The sequence below is a fragment of the Alligator sinensis genome, unplaced genomic scaffold, assembly GCF_000455745.1.
Source record: "Alligator sinensis unplaced genomic scaffold, ASM45574v1 scaffold1004_1, whole genome shotgun sequence".
Lineage (NCBI taxonomy): Eukaryota > Metazoa > Chordata > Crocodylia > Alligatoridae > Alligator > Alligator sinensis.
Genome location: NW_005842148.1, coordinates 1,481,626 through 1,498,476, shown reverse-complemented (window position 1 = coordinate 1,498,476; position 16,851 = coordinate 1,481,626). Strand labels below are relative to the sequence as shown.

General features: G+C 42.7%; 1 protein-coding gene and 1 long non-coding RNA gene across 14 annotated transcripts in view; one reads left to right on the top strand and one right to left on the bottom strand.

The window, feature by feature from the left end:
* Positions 1-16,845, bottom strand: part of LOC102385845 — a 53,697-nt gene extending 36,852 nt beyond the window's left edge. For 8 of the 13 annotated variants that reach the window (XR_003094483.1, XR_003094476.1, XR_003094488.1 and 5 more), the window contains exons 1-2: positions 12,813-12,968; positions 5,019-5,065 (exon numbers count right to left, since the gene is read on the bottom strand). This is a non-coding gene — a long non-coding RNA (uncharacterized LOC102385845). Of the gene's footprint in view, positions 1-5,018; positions 5,066-12,812; positions 12,969-13,040; positions 13,171-16,464 lie in introns of those variants that run through there. The other 5 variants (XR_003094477.1, XR_003094489.1, XR_003094480.1 and 2 more) reach the window with 4 other exon arrangements.
* NR2F2 (nuclear receptor subfamily 2 group F member 2) overlaps positions 11,761-16,851 on the top strand; it is a 13,748-nt gene continuing 8,657 nt past the window's right edge. The window contains exon 1 of the mRNA XM_006025465.3: positions 11,761-12,192. Coding sequence (XP_006025527.1) covers positions 12,150-12,192 — 43 coding nt within the window. The 5' untranslated portion in view covers positions 11,761-12,149. The remainder of the gene's footprint in view (positions 12,193-16,851) is intronic.

Genomic DNA, 16,851 nt, shown 5'->3' with positions numbered 1-16,851 from the left:
TTATCATTGCCCATGTACATGTTTTATTATTGTTATCTTGCATATGTGCTGAGTCTTGACAGCCACTTGCCTTTAAAATGTGGTTTGGATAAGTTGTCTTTAAGGTAGGGAAACCTCTCTTGCCACCCGGAAAAAACATCCTTGTTTCACAGATAGAATAAGGCCTGATCCAAAGCCCGTTAAAGTTAATGGAAAGCCTCTTATTCACTGTAATAGGCTTTGGATTAGGCCCAGACTAAAGATGCTATATGATGTAACTAATATTTTGTGAATAATTACTTCTGTGATTTGACAAGCCCAGTTTTACACGGCACGTGGGTGCTTTTTGTGTGAAAGAACTTTAAAATATATCCCTTAGCGAACCTACCCACACAACACAGAAAGTATTGTCTTGTGAGGTGTTTTTATTAAAGCATTTAAGCTTAAAGGTGTATGCCTATTTTTAAAAGAAATTTTCTGATTGTAGATAACTGCTCAATTTGATTTAGTGTCGAATGATAGTGATGGGGTTGATAACTGAGCATTCATCGGTAATTCATCTTGTGCTAGTAGAAATTTACAGCAAAGCAGTGCTTTCCCAACACTGACAAGTCCTATTAATCTTCTTCAGACACATTTCAATAGGTGTCTCCATCTGTGCCCAACATCTAAACACTCTGGCATCACTAGGGACTTGGAGACACCTTCATTTCAGGTTACACTAGTGAAAATGTGATACTAGATTGTATTCTATTTTTTAACCTAATTCTCCCTTTTCATTCAATTAGCCTTTCTTGACTGCATTTTTCTACTCATGTGTAACATCCTTTTCTCAGGAAGAGCTTTTAAAAAGGAGATTTGGTTTCTTAAAGATACAGAATCTGCTCTGAAGAGAGCAACCAAGAACTTTATAAACTAAAGCAACATAACAAAGCTCCCAGCTACTATGGAACTAGAGATATTGGCTGCAGAGTGATTTCGGCGTAGTATGCCCGCTAGGCAAAATATACCTGTCATAATACAACCCTTACTGGCACTTAGGGCAGAGGAAGTAGGGAAACAGAAGGCATCCTTTTCCCAGTTTATCACATTTTAGAACAATTCATTGTGCAGCGCTTTGGTTTCAAAACCTTTCATACCAAAGCATCCGTGAGTACTCAGCTCTACACAGACCACAAGCATGTTCTCCTTACACATGCAGCTAATGCATGAACAAACATTGCACAGTCAAATGAGAGCAATAACATTTATAGGTGGATTAAGCTTAAACTTCCTTGCTTATTATTAAAAGCAAGTCATTTGCAAACCACATGGACAAGCCTTGGTGTGAATGTATGAGAATGTCACCTCCGAACCAATGTCAGTTGTATCGCTTTCCAGGCTGGAATGAGTTTGCTAGCAAAGCAGCACAGCTTTAAAGAATATTCATTTTAAAGTGGGTTTGCTTTTCTTGCTTCCTTCAGACCTTTCAGCTATCTTTTAAAAGTGCCCTCCTGATTCTCTTTCCCAAGTTAGATGGAGCATGCTGGCCTAAACGCTCTTGTTTACGTGATGCAAACAAGGAATAATACGCACAAATGGGTAGCGGCATTTGCGAGCGAAAACGGTATCTCAAACTTTGTTGCTAGCTTTTATGAAGTTCTTGAAAACCATCCTGCGAGTCATGTTATAGATCTAAATGACCTTATTGTAGGTGGCAAGTTTAAATGTGCCATATTAATAACTTGTTATCCAAGACAAATTAAGTCCTTATGTGTCAAAAGCACTCTGCTCTGGATTACCTACAAGACAAGTATTTATTGAATAAACGTTGGATCCAATTTCATTTTAATGTGACTGACTGTATGCTTCAGCCTTTTAGAATGAGATAAAAACACTCAAACCTATAACTGTGTTGCAACATTACACCTAACTTGTCTATTTCTATTATTGTCTCTTTAACGTGGGATATCAAAAGCATTTGGGTTTGTTTTAAGGGGGTTTTTTTAATATTATTATTCTGAAGAGCAAGGGGAGAGATAGAAAAAAGGCTGGCATTCAGCCTAAAGAGAAATCATTGAAACAAATTAATCCTATGCCGTTTAAATTGACATGGTAATCCATCATCAGCAAAGGCAAACTCTGAAAGCAATCTAGAATCTGCAGTGTTCTTTCACTGGCCCTGAGGCACAAAGACAGATAGTAAAAGAGGAAGAGAAAAAAAAATCATAAAAGTTAGCAACGCCTTAAAAAAAGAGAGTGTGGGGGGGGGTGAAATAGCTTTTGCTCTTTTCCTGCTTCCAAATATCCAGTTCAGAAAGAAATTCTGATTCACTTCCAACAGTTGCTTATTAAAGTTTACTTCTGCGTTTCATGTCCTCTGCGTGGGTTTTTGTTTTTGGTTTGGGGTTTTTTTGTTCTAAGGCACCATCCTATACAATTTTTATCATTAAAAACCGCAGTAACTTGAACATCCCTCTCTGCTCGCTGTATGTCTCATCTCAGTCTCAACTTGGCTGTTCCAAATGAACAATCAATTCTACCCTGCTAATATGAAAGAAAAGTACCGTAATGTCCTCAAAAACTGAACAGCTACAATTTTCATAGAGTTAACAATAAGAATCATCTACTCCAGTCCCCTGTCTGTGCAGAACGCTTTCCATTCTACTGTAGCTTTGCTAGGGTTTTGTCCAGTCTAGTTTTAAATATCTGAAGTGATGGGGCCTTATGCCTCTCTAAAATGCTGTTGGCGAGTGAGCAAATTTAAACCTCTTAGGTCTTGGAAGCCAGTTGTAATGAGCCCACTCTCGTCATGTAAGTGTAGCTACAGCCATCCAGAGCAGAATTCTCTAGGAACAGTGTTTACTGCTTCGATTTTCTCTTCTGCTCGTGGAATGATCCCTTTTTTTTTTTTTTTTTGCCAAAGCTTTTCCTCGCTGGCTGTCTAGCTGGAGCAATGCAGATAACCGAATGTATATGCTTAAATTATTTTTTTACGACTCCAATTAAAAAAAGAAAAGTATTCAACCTCAAAAGCTAGGGAAGGAGTCATACCTTTCAGTGAGAAACAGAGTCTGAAGAAAAAGTCAGACACCTTAGTGCCAAAGGCAAAGGACTGGAGTGGCTGTATAATATAAACCATACTCAACATCTGCCCTATTTTAATTTCAGAGGGATACAGTTTCTTCTTTTTTTATTATTAAGAAAACTTTATGTGGCAGAGAAACCCATGAGCAATGTTATCAAAACTGTTTTATTGTTGTACTGAAACTGAACTATTAAGGGATATTTAAAAAATAAATCTCCCCCACCTCCTTCTCTTATTCTAAAGAACCGGAGTTCTCAGCCTCTGCTGTCAATTCCATGTCTGTACGAAGTACTGCAACTGGGTGTGAAATACAAAGGGGTGGTCAACTGTTCAGGATGAGTCAAAATGATTAATTTCCAAATGCAAAAAAAAAAAAAAATCATGGATATATATACATATCATTGTATTGCCAAAATGGCTTTTGCAGTAGTTACTGAGATGAGGGATGATTATTGAATACAACAAGTGCAAAAGAAGCCTGAACTAAATAACTATGCTAAAAAGCACACATTTCACAGGTTGGAAATGATCCCGCTCTGCTTCTGAGTTTATATTCCACCCCTGCAGCACAAATCCTAAAACACAGTACCAAAATATACTGAAATGTAGTGGAGCAAATACAAAAGAACCCCACTGAATACAGCTAACAGGTCTCTACCAGAAAAAGGTTAGAATGTGATTGAAAGCATAACATTTATTTAATCACCAATATGTTTAAAAGCCAGAATATGGTTATTTTATTACCAGATAATACTCAGATCAAAGTGAAGCGCTGTAGCTGGAAGGAACATTCTCTTTGGAAATAGAGTTGTATGTAATTGTTTCCTATGAAAACCTAAAACTGGTCTTAGTTTTTAAAACTTGTATTTCCTGACGTGATATAATGCAAGCTAGTCTGGAGAGACCATACGTGCCATTTTTCACTGCTGGTATCCCTTTGCTTTAACTCTTTAACATGATAAAAATCTCATCCAATTTACTTCAGTCAAACACACAGGATTATTTTGGATAAGACTGATTAATTTCTTACAGTTAGAAATTAGACTTTGATACAAGCATAGTACCATTTTAACCAAGGTCTTCAAGCAGGAGGAGGAAAAAAAATCTAAAGAAAACGATACATAGATTGATAGGCAGTTGAAACTTAAGCACTGATGGCAGACAGTTATTTTACTATTGTATAAAATAGCTCATCTTAATTCAATTCAGGGTATAGAGTGTAATATATGCACTTCATATTTCCAAAAAAAGCTGGACTCTTTCAGAGGAAAGAGAATGGCAAGAATGTAGCTTTAATTATGGGGGTTATAAATATGCAGTTGATTAAAAGCTATCCCCTACTTTCATATCAAATATTGTTCAGCTTTCTTACATATATATCTGTCTGTCTATATCTCTGTCTGCATATTGTGTTTTTTTTCTGAGAACTGTATTTCTGTTTATGTAATGCCTGACACGGGCCCTGGAAGAAAGTAAATACCTCCTTAAACTGTCTATGCTTCTGCTTTGAAAAAAAAAAAAACCCTTAAAATTGTAATATGTAAAAAGAAATATAGATCATTTTTACAGTTGATTACTTGATAACAGTTTTATTTTTTAAACTGAGTATTTTAAATGTTATGATCTCATACTTGCAGTAGTCTGTGATTCCAGTAATTATTTTTGAACATGTCACTCAAAAAATCAAAAACCACTATAAAGGCATCATTCTTGAAAGGAAGCAGAGTAAAAATATAGCTGGGGATTAAAATAATTTTGTTGTTACATTTTTGTTCTTAATTTTTGTTTACTTCTAAACCAGACTGTTTTGCCGAATGAGGGATAAAATATCATTTTCTATATAAGGCAGGGGTTGTTAAATAGGCAAACAGCTGAATCAATCAGCAGACAGATTCTTTGCTACTTCAGCTATTATCCAAAAAATCTGAAACCAGAATAAATATATATGGAGATCATATTTAAATGCACTTACCAAAAATGTACGCACCTCTGAATAGTGCACATATTTCTGTCTTCAGACTAGGGGGGGCAAAAAAGCAGTTCAAATGCATAGGTTAGGATTTGCATATGACAGTGTGTGTGTGAAATATATAGAAACCTGTATTGCACCAAACAACTCCATTGCTTAAACATGTAGTTCAAAAGCCTTTTTTTCCCCAAAAAAAACCTTTCAATGTATTAAAAGATTTAAGAGCAGAGAATATGCAGCAAAAAAAAAAAAAAAAAAAGACAACTTCCGCAGTAATATTCTTTGGTATGCAATTATGTAGGCAGACGTATAGATATAATGTGAGAGTTATTAACTTGCAACATCAGTGATGAATCCTGAATCAATACAATGGGACTGCCTATTAAAATATCAGCCAGGTGTGCTAGCGGGCAAATCTACTTTGGGAATCATTTCTAGATGTCTTCCTTAAGGGTTATAGTTTGACTAGGAACAAGGAGCTCAAGGGAAAGCTGCTGATGGCGAATGTGCTTTTGCCTCTTGCAAGAGCTGTCATTTTTCGAAGGCTCCACTCTTTGCCACCACCACCACCAACAAAAAAATAGAGTGGACAAGAAAATCTGCAATGGAATAAATCAAAAGAATTGTTCCACCAACATGAGTGTGTATTTCTAAGCCCTATATGCGTGCAATGGATACAGGCGTGTGGCACAGAGGCGGAGCACACTGTTCTCTTTCCATCCCCATTTTCCTTTGGATTAGAGGGAGAAATGGAATGGAAAAGAGCAGAAAGCATCTGAAGCCTTGCATCCAGCCTGAATCAAACAGTCCTGCAAAGTCCCTTGTTGTTTTGAGTTTTTTTGTTGGGTTTTTTTTTTTTTTTTTTTTGCATCCCCCCACCAACACACACACGCTTCCTTTAGATGAGCGTGGTTAACCTTGGTTCTGTGCTGGAGAGGGGAGGGTTAATGAAACCAAGCTCTTGCGACCTCCAGGGTCAGACTCTTCCTATCTGCAATCTAAGGAATTAGGTAAGGAGGTTATAAGATTATAGTGAAAGGAGTTGCAGGCCCTCGCAGCCTCGCACCTGAACATATTGGTCTAATCCACTGGGATTCTTAAAAATCGCTTCAGCTATGGAAAACTGTTAATTAGGCTGTGTCTATCCCGGGTTTCCTGTTGCATTAGTGATCCTACAGAGCTGCATCAACCCTGTGGGCTGACATGAAATGCAGCTAATATCCCCCCCTCCACCACCACCTAGAAGTGAAGCAGCAGCAGCCCCGCACTGGGGGGGAAGAGGCTCTGGATGAAGGGCATTGCAAAGGCTCGTGCAAAGCTCCCCTTTTGCAAAGGGCTTGGCTGTGTGCAGCTGTCCCTAACTTTCCAGCAGCAAAATTAGCGGCTGGGGTGGGGGAAGACGTGAAAAGCCCTCAGGGCTGGTCAGAGGCTCCTTAGGATGCCTGCCCTCCCTCTCGGAAAATAGCAGCGGTTCAAGCTGCTTCTCCAACTTGCCCTCCGTCCTATTGACTCGCTTCTCCTCACTTGCCTGCTGTTTGCCACAGCAAAGATGCTCGCAGCAGCTGAGTGTTGTCACAGTGTCCTTTATCCCGGGGAATACATCCCTTGCCCTTTATCCTGGGGAATACATCCCTTGCCCTGCCTCTCTAAAGAGCCTCTTCCAACAGGGTCCTCGTCGGTTTGGAGCTGCATCCCTGAGTGATGCTAAGCCATCAGTGCCCAGAAAAGGGGCAGGGTGATACCTGAGACGCACTGAAGGGCTGGGGATCAAGATCCTGCAGTAGAAATGCCCCAAAGTTAAGGGGTGGAGAGGGGGGTTTTAAAGCCAATTTTTGCCCTGTTCAGAACTGCTGATGGGTTGATGCCAGGGGTGCAGCCCTTTGGAGATGCCCTGTGCGGAGGCTGTGATGGGCTGATCTCTTTTTTTTTTTGCCACCTTTATTGGGAGGGAGACGCGGGACTGGGGAGAGACGTGTGCCAAATGGGCTTTAAATCCCAGAGCCAAGCTGAATCCTCCCCCCACAGCTTCCCCCGGCTACTGTGGGCAGAGATGCTCCTGCCTGATGGACATCCAGAGCTGAAGTCCCTTCAACTTGATCTCCAAGTCTGACAGTCATTTACTCCAGCCCTTTCCTTTCTCTGGCTGTGTGCCTTTTGTCACCATTTTCTCAGTGGTTCAGTCATTGCTGTACATGGGAGGCGGACTTGCATGTCCCTCTCCTGGATTTTCCCTATAGCATTTCTATTTTTCCTCCTGTTCGTGTTTCGTGTGTGTCCCTCTTTTTTTTTTTTTCTTCCCTCTCCTGTCTGCCTGCTGCGATGCTGGAGAAATGTGGGGCTTATTCCTTTCCCTACCTTCTTCGGGTCTGATTAGATGATATTTTTTCATTGGTTCTGCTACAATGGGTTCCTCCCTTTAATCTCTCGATATTTTTTTTTCCCCCTCCCGGTATAACCAAATCCATGAAATTCACAGCCTCTCTCTTTGACACTACTGGGTCGCCTAATCACTTCATATCGATTTCCCTAACTCTTTTCATCCAGCTGAAGACACATCTTAAAACACTCCAAGCCAGAGTGTGCTCTTTGCTTTATACACACTAATAAAATGATTTACCCTTCTCTCTCTGCTCTCCTCACAGGAGAAAATCGTTCAAGTCCCGGCTATTTGTGTGTGATCAGTAAATATTTAGTGTGGTGACATCTTCAGCTCCTCTCCTGATCAATACCCAACCCAACAGGAGGTGGACTATTGTCCGGGAGGAGACTTGCTGAGATCTCCTTTAGATGAGTTCTTTGCTGCTCCTACAGTATGTGATGATTTATCCTCGAAGGTAACCAGTAAAGAGAGAAATACAGGCTTGAAAATTGTCTGCCCCCAACCTGTTTACTCTGCCATTAAAGCACTTATGCAATGAATGAATTATTCGAGCAGCTCCGTCATCTCCCTGGGATGCTCCAACGCTTCCCGAGTGGCGGGGATCTCCGAGCTGCCCCTGCTCGCCCGGCCCCTTGGCCCCTTCCCAGCCCTTTGGTTTTAATCCCTGGCTCTGCCACGACCTGGACTCTGCCTTCCCACTTGTGCTTGATGGGCTTTCACTCTCAGCACAGCCCTGCTCCGCGGGTTGGTGCGCAAGGGACTGGGAGCACAAGGTGCCCCAGTCCCTGCGGGTCCAGCCAGGCGCGACCTCTGGACCGAGGGGTTGTTAACAGCCTGGAAAGTCCTCCTTCCCTTGTCAAATATATATATATATATATGACAAGGGAGGACATTTTAAAAACCTAATTTCTCTGACAATCCACAGTAGAGAGCTTTATCCAGGGTAAGAGCATGGATAGAAAGAGGACTTCGTGTTTGCTTGTCATCCTGATCTGTTATTTCACCCCTGGGAAAGCCCATACCTGGAATAGGAGCTATTTCCAGCTGTAATTATTACATGAATACATCATATGTGGAAGTTGCTATCTAGTTTGATGTGTATCCAGCCTGTATGGCATATGTATGATCTGTGTGTGTGTCAGATCTATCTATAGTGGACCTGTTTCATTCCAGGCATTGTATTTTTATAGCTAGCCACCAGCTGATTGAATGCCTGTATATATAGTATGCATTCAATATGTAGCTTATGAGATGCGTTTCCATATATGTGTGTGCACGCACACACACATATAGGGAAACACATGTCTCATAAGATACATACACGAGATGCGTGTGTGTATGTGTGTATATATATGTATGTATCTGTATGTGTATACATGTGTGTACGTGTGTGCATATATATACACACACATATATTTACACACATGTATACACACACACACCTATATATAGATATATAGCTATCTATAGATATAGATCTACAGATATATAGGGAAATAGGCAAAGGCATGCATCTTCAAGGGAGGTACATGACCTGAATATACAGCTGCCTAGCCTAAATGTGTGTGTGTGTGTGTGTGTGTGTGTGTGTGTGTTCAGCGATTAAATAGTCAAAGTATTAAAAAAAAAAACCAGTGATATCCACCTGTTAACTTTGTTTAGAAACTCCTTTAGCTAATAGCTTTTCCCTAACTTAATCAGTCCCCTCTTCTGGTAGAGAAGGAATGGAAGGAGGGGAGGAAAAAAAAATCCATATCAAAAACTGTTCCAACCTCTGTACCAGATGACACTTTCCACACCTTGTTCAGACAGGACTTCTATAGAGAGCTTATCTCCAGAATATATCTTTATACTAATGCATACTTAATTGGTCTGTCTTGACTGTCCATATAAAACAATTTAATTAGGGTGCTTTCTGCTTTGGAAAGAAAAAAAAAATCTGCCCAGCATTTATTGTATTTAGCACCAATACAGCCAGAAAATGTTGCACAAGTTTTTGGTTGAAAGAGCACCTATGTGTCCATTGAAGGGCGCTGATCCGAAAAGACAGAGAGGACAAGTAAAATCGATTTGAAGCGACCCTCTCTGTCCCTTTCACACCATTCAGACACTCCATTCCTTCTAAGACAAAGCCCCAGCGCCTTGGGAATGCTGGCAAAAAAAAAAAGGGGGGGGGGCGCCTCCAATCCCACAAGCAAATGGAGCACTTTGCAAATTCCTTCATATCGCTGTTATTTTGTTTTTCTTTCCCTCCCCTCCAAAGAGCTGATCAAGCCCAGGCTGCTCTGCCTCCGCGTCTAACCTTTCTTCTGCGGGAATGCCCGTGTGGAATGGGTGGAGGTAATTATAGCTATTAGTATTGCAAGCCTAGTTGCAACCTTGGTCATTCGCAGGCTTTTAGGGTTAAAATAGCCCTCACCTCTGACCCCTGCGGAGCAAAGTTGCAACTCTCGCTACAACTCGGGCTAAAGTTTTCAAAACCTGAGCTGCACCACAGAGGGGAAGAAACTTCTCGCTGGAAGGAGGGCGCTTGCTAGATTTAAACCATCTTTAAGCGAGGGAATGAAATCCGCTCTCCAAACAATACCTTTGCAAGGGGGGGGGGCTGCGAGGGGCCCAGAGCCCCTCAGATCTCTCCCTTCCTCGTTTCCCCGAGCTTTATTTGCCAGCCTGTTTGCAAGCCTGCACATTGGTAGCCTCAGACTGAATTATTAGGTCATCTAGGGATGGGGAAGGACCTGAAAGGGGGTGGGGGTGATTTCACACACACCGGATCTATAGCAAAGGGACATTTGGGAAAAGACAGCGGGGTGAAGGAGGGGGGGAGAAACTAGGGGTGGAAATAACTTGACTATGTCTCATCTACTTGTCAGCACACCTTAAGAAACCCTCACCCTTGAGGGGCTTATTTTGGAAAGGGGAGGAGGGGTGAAGTCTTACAGATGGAGGTGTCCCTCTGGCAATAATAATAATAAAAAAAATCCTTCCAACTGGGCAGCGTCTCTCTCTCCCCCCGCCCCCCAATGTCCTGATTAGCCTTAACCAAAGTGGAAACTTATGCAGACTATAGTTAGGGTATTCATGACCGGTGGAAAGATGCACCCCAACCCCCACCTCCCCTCCTGACCACCACTGCCCCATCCCCACCCCAAGGTCCAGGATGGCTCTTTGGGGCTTTCATGGGGGTAGGTCTGTACCCCCCCCCCCCCCCCCCCCCCCCCCCAGGCCCAGCCATTGTTCCCCACACTGCTCTGGTTGGCCCTCCCCCCCCCCCCCCCACCTACACACACCTCGGGCAGTTTAAGGGAGCAAAACCCCATTGCCGATGGCATTAGCCCAAGAAACATGTAATGAAACACTGAGCACTGTGTTTAACTCATCCCTGTTTTAAGGCAGGGGCAAGGAAGAGAGGGGGAGAGCACTTGTGCCATTTGTCAAGTTGGACACACTTTTCCCCAGAATAGTTTCTTCAAATAAAAGATCCCTGTGTTCCCCCGCTTCCCATTATTTTCTTTTAAAAAAAAAAACACATTAAGTTTAAACTTGAATAAATGCAGCATAATGTATTTCAAATTGTCCCAAACCTTTTTGCTATCTATAATTCTATGTTTATATCTATAGATATATATTCTCTTCTCCTTCATGGGGAAGGATGTGTTTGTGTGGATAGGAAAAAAAAAATCAGGTTTTCAACAGGACCCAAAACATTAAAATCATCACCAGAGCCCTGGTAATAAACGTGCTTTCCACCTCTGAAGTTGCCATGTTGGGGAAGGGGTGGGAAAACCTCTCGAAGGGTTTCAATTAGCACCAAATGATTATTCCGACGGATTTTGGGGGAATGCAATAACGTGGAGTAACTCTTTCTAGCTGGGATCTCGGGGGCAGGGAGAGAGGGAGAGGGAGGGAGAGCGGAGAGATTCCTGGTTCGCTCAGATTCTTTCCCAACTTGCTCCAGCATGTACCAGCGTCCCTACCGACCCTGCACAGGACACTGTATTTTTTTCCCCCTTCTGTGCATGTGTTGATCGTTTGCCTGTAGTTGTTTGCGGGTTTTTTGTTTTTTTTTTCCCCTCTGCTGGAGGGTTTGAAATCGGTTGCATACATCCCAACACCACACTCATTAAGTTAAGAGATTTCATTCTCTCTCCTTTTTTTTTTTTCCCTTCCTAGTTGGAAGGGTGGGTTGCATTATTATTATTTTTTTTTTAAGTCTCGTCTTTCCAGCTCCAAACAAGGTGTAGCAAGGCGCTCTTCCTTCTAAGGAATGAGACGAGAGACAAGGATCACTCAAAGCCATCTTCTACCTTGGGTTCGGGGGATTTTTTCTTAAAGGCGAGGCGCACATTCCTTAGCAGCGTGTACAAAGCTTTCCCTGAAACCCTGTCTGTGTAAAGTTAGAGTGTGTGTTCAGTGTGTGTGTGTGTGTGTGTGTGTGTGTGTGTGTGTGTGTGTTTCTCTCCAAGGCTGAACGCTAATAACACATGGAAAGCACTTCCCTTTAGCTTGTGGGAGATCTATTCCCTTCACCTTTCCTCTTTTTTTTCCCCCTGAAGGCTCTAGCCTACTTGTTTTTTTTTTTCTTCTTCTTCTTCTTCTTCTTCTTTTTTTTTTTTTTATCAGTTTGCACAATCGCTTAGATAAACACCAAGAAGGAGATTCGCGTTAATTACCCAGCACATCTTTCCAGGGGGGCCACCAGCGGTTTTATTTTTGTTTCACCTGCCAAACTAAAGGAGAGGTAGAAAAAGAAGATGCAAGCGATTTGGGACCTTGAACAAGGCAAATATGGTTTTGGTATGTTTACTTCTAGTTTTTTCTTCTTCTTCTCTTGCACTTTTTTTGGGAGGGGGCAATGTGTTGTGATCTGGTGGTGGGATCTGGGGGGGGGGTTTGGGGGGGGGGGGAGGTTTCCCCTCTCTCTTTTAAGGCGAAGAGGGGAGGAAAAAAATGTTAAATAACGTGCGTCTTTATCGTTTCTAAGGTTACGTGGGTAGCTCGAAGAAGGGGACGAGGGGGCGACCAAAGCCAGCGTGTGTAATTGCAGCCACATCACTTAGCAGGTCCTTTAGCAAAAATCCTAGCAATAATAATGGGAAAGAGAACGACCCCGATCTGCCTCCCAGGCTAAAGCAGGAAAGTGCATCAAAGTCAGGTCCAACAGGAGTGCCGAAGGCAAAGCCCCCTTGGAAAATCGCAGCGATCCGACCTGCTCGGGGTGGGGGGAAGCGAGTCCCGCAAGTTTTAGGGCTCAGGGCTTTTCAGCGGCAGCGAATTCCTGGCCCCGGGTGCAGCTGGCAGCGAAGGGCTTAAAATCAAGGTCGGTGGTGGACTGGTAGCCCTAAACCCACCTCTCTCCCGGTCCGATCCCTTTCGGCTTAAGCAAGTACAATGGTAAGAAGCAGCAATCTACTCACCCTCCGAAGGTGTGGTTGTGGGCAGCTCGTCTGCAGCTTTAAGGCAAATATTTATCCTGGGTCTTTTTTTATTGCAAAAGGCGCAGATGTGACTTTTTTTAAAGCAGCAACTGCTCTGCTCTGACAAGAGCATGCGAGGCATGGTTCCTCGTTTAAAAAAAAAAATCACAAACCAGTCCCCCACCCCCCCCCCCCCCAACACCCCCCCCCCCCCCTCTTTAAAAATACCTATTGAATACAGGGCTTCTTGAAGGGAGCCCTGCCGCAGAAATGTTAGAGTCCGGTCTAGGAGTGCCCAAGTCAATTAATCTTAAATCCTTAGGTATTAATCAGATTAAAATGTACAGAAGTTTCATTCTCGCATGCATACGTGAGCCAAAAGTCGTTTCCCTTTAAGAGATCCTTTTCTTTTAAAGTTGAATTTTAGGCAGATAAGAGTCTTACACTAGGGGGCAGCCAGATACTGTACTTGCTCCAATCTTAAGCATTTTTTTTCCCTCTCTCACAGCATATGCTCTGATTTAGCACTGTAAATTTTTCAGAGGACCCAACTCTGACAGCCCCTGGTGATTTTCAAAGTACCACAAGCCAGTGGTTAAAAATTGCATTGACTTGGAAGTTCAGAGGCACACAATAGGAGCCACTTTCCCTATTCATGGAACTTCAGTGTGGTGGAAGAGAAAAACATACACATACTACATTGAGGGAGAAGAGGAATTCATTGAATTCTGCTAGACGTAACTGCTTTCCACTGAGTTCAGAGGGAGACTCGGTATTTGTTCGATGCTGTATTCATATTGCGATTTAATCCATACAGAATTAAAGGACTGGGAAGCAACTTTTTGCCAAGGAGGGAGGGGGGACCCCCAGCTCCCCCCTTCCCACCACCCAAAGATTTACACTGATGCTCTCACAAACTCTATTTTAGCAAAATAAACCTTCCCACTCCATCTCATTAAAATACATTTACATCTGTAGAAAGATGGCAGGAAGGATTTATTAAAAAAGAAATCAATACAATAAAATACAATCCTGCTTTAAAAATAAAAAAAAATGCTACTTCTCTTGTGAGCTGATCTCCGATAAGGACGTCTGAGAGTCTTCATTTATCTGCGATGCACTCAGCTTTCAAATATTATTTAGCAAAATTAGCTACAGCTCAGCGTTACATTCATCTATTCCACATCAGCTCACTTGGCAGGGCTGTTTTCAAAATAAATAGGAAACCATCTAATGGCGTTAATAGATAGTTATATTGTTGCATCCTTCGAGGAGCAAATAGTTAATCTGGTGCATTCTTCATTATGGTTTAAGCAATCAGGGTGTACTGCAGCTTTTAAGTATGTATCACTGGCTTTTTTTTTTTCTTTCTTTCTTTACGATCACACATTTAAACTATTCATAATGTAAATGCTGTTAAAACCCGCTTTTCTGTGCTTAAAAAGGTACTTGTGTTTTCCCTGTGATTTTGAATTGTTCTTGTGTAATTTATAAGATTTGAGGCAGGAAACCTCTTTTTTTCCTCCCCTCTTCAAAACATTCCCCAGGAACTACAGGCAATAGCTACTAGGCAGTCTACGTTGTGAGCCAAAATGTGTCGTCCCCCCTCTCATGTCTGAGTGATCTGGAAGCCATAAGGCAGTTCTCCCCACTTTACCGGCGAAAGATTTTCCCTTCCCCCTGTTTCTTTTCCATCCTCCCTTGATCATTGTTTAAGTTCAGGGTTTATGTTGCCACATCAGGATCAATTGGAAGTGTACAGCCTGCCTTTGAAACGGACCAGCAGCCCATCTTTGTTGATGGGATCTTATTATATCCCAGGTTTATAAACAGGACATGGTCAAGTGTAGGTGCTTTTTACAACTTTCCAATCATCTCAGCACCTGCGGCTTTTTAGTGACATATATTATTTCTGCGGTAGAAGGGGGGTGTGCATGTGGCAACATGAAGAAGTGTGGGGGGAGAGCGATTGCAGCAATTAATCCTCTATATAGTCGTCTATGCATCTGGGTCCCTATGTTTGCACTTGCTTGGGAACAGAGAGTCCAACTCTCTAGCCCCAAATGCGTGCCTTAAATAGAGAATTTTTTTTTTTATGAGAAGGGACTCTTTATCTGCGCATTTTTAATTTTTGCTCTCTGTGCAGCCGCTGGTCTGTTCTGGGCTTGAGTGCACGTATTCAGTAAGAAATGTTGACTACCTCCATGCAATGGCAAATAAGCAGCCGCCCCAGTATACTTAGATCGGTTACCTAGTTGCTGTTGCCCTCTGTATAGTACTGAGGATGTGTTACCGAGTCACGGTGCTACTCTATCCGTATGTATTAGCCAAACCTGGTCAAAAACAAGAACAAAATAAAAGTTGAATAGACTGAAAGTGCGTGGCGTTATGGCGAACCTTGCTGGAGTGATAAAAAGAAAGCAGCATTGATTTATCCTCCCCCCCCCCCCAACATATTAAAGGAATGTAATATATGCTGTGTTTGATTGAAATCGCTGCTGTTTCTGTAAACCCGGTGCTTCTCAGAAAGAAAGTGCAAATATATAGATATTCAGACGTGCGTGGCGTGTATTTGTACGTTGATTATTTCCAATTTATATGGGGTGGGTTGATTAAAAAAGAAGGGCTCCTGGAATGCCAGAGCAGTCCAGAAACAATGAAATCTATACTTAACTATTCTGTGATCAAGTACCAGATTCACTGATGTCTCTGTCTGTATACATTGATAGATGTCCACCTAATATATACGTAGAAAAGTCATTGCATTCATGGGCATGGCATGAACACAGGTATCTTTCCCCCTTTGCAAACACCAAGATTCAGCATTATCAGGATTGCGCACGCGGAAACTTTAGCTGATGGCTCTCTGCGTTTCAGAGTTATTTTACAATAATAATTATATATAGAGAGAGAGAGAGAAAGAGAGAGAGATGCTGAATTAAGGCTCAGGCTGAATGCCTTCTAGCAGCAGCCTCAGTGACACACAGTGATCTTTCGGGCAGCATCCTATTTGCTTATGGAGCAATCAAAAGTTAAATCCACATACCTGTGAACTTTAACCCTAACCCAGAGAGAAGTGTGGTCACTGAAGAGCAGCAGGGTTGAGAGCTCCCCCTCCCCCCCCCCCCCCCCCCAAAATGTTGGTGTGATCAAGAGCTGAACCTGATCGCCCTCCTGTAGCACCAACAACTGCTTTCTCCCCAGCCCTCCACCACCCCCCCACCCGTACCAAAATAAATAAATAGGCAATTAAATAAATCAATCCACTAGAAACTTATTTCTTCACATTACCATCACAGTGGGGACCAGAACAAGCGGGCTGTAACTCTTGCTTACAGGTGACGAAACCATCAGAATCTGGGTTGTTGGTTTTGGGGGGGACTTATTTTTGTTTGTTTGTTTGCTTTTCCTGCTATCTGATCCGAGTTAATAAAGTCTGTTCTCTCCCTACAAAGGCTCATCCCAGTCTCCCTGCTCAGCCGGGGTTTTGGGGTGGCTTTTGCAACCCCCCCCCCCCCCCCCCAATTCTGATTTACAATTCATGCAAAAGGAAAGTTTTTTTGCAGGGGAGAAAAACCATCTATTGTCAAGGAGGGGGAAGAAAAAAAAAATCCAAAAATAAATAAATATATAAAAAAAATTCTACCCCCACCTCCATGCGCTGCTCGGAGTTGGAGATGCCTGGGAACCGCGCTGGCGCTAGGACCGGGCGGGAGGCGCTGGCAGCCATAGCAGGCAGCGCAGGGGCTGCGCGGCCCAATGAGGGGCAAGGGGAGGTCCGGGAGCTTTTGACCAGTCAAACACAGTCTGTTGCCTTATAAGGCGCGCGGTCGCCATGGCAACGTGTGCTAAGTTGCAGCAGTCGTGTCAAAGTTCACTATATAGAGAGCGCAGCGAGCTGCTCGCAGAGAAAGCACTCAGCACTCTGCCAGCCCGGCTCCTATCAACCCATTCACTTCCTACCCCCCTGCTTAGCATATTTGATCACTTTGATTCTTTTCTTTTGCTGGGGGATTTTTTTTTTGTGGGGGGGGTTACT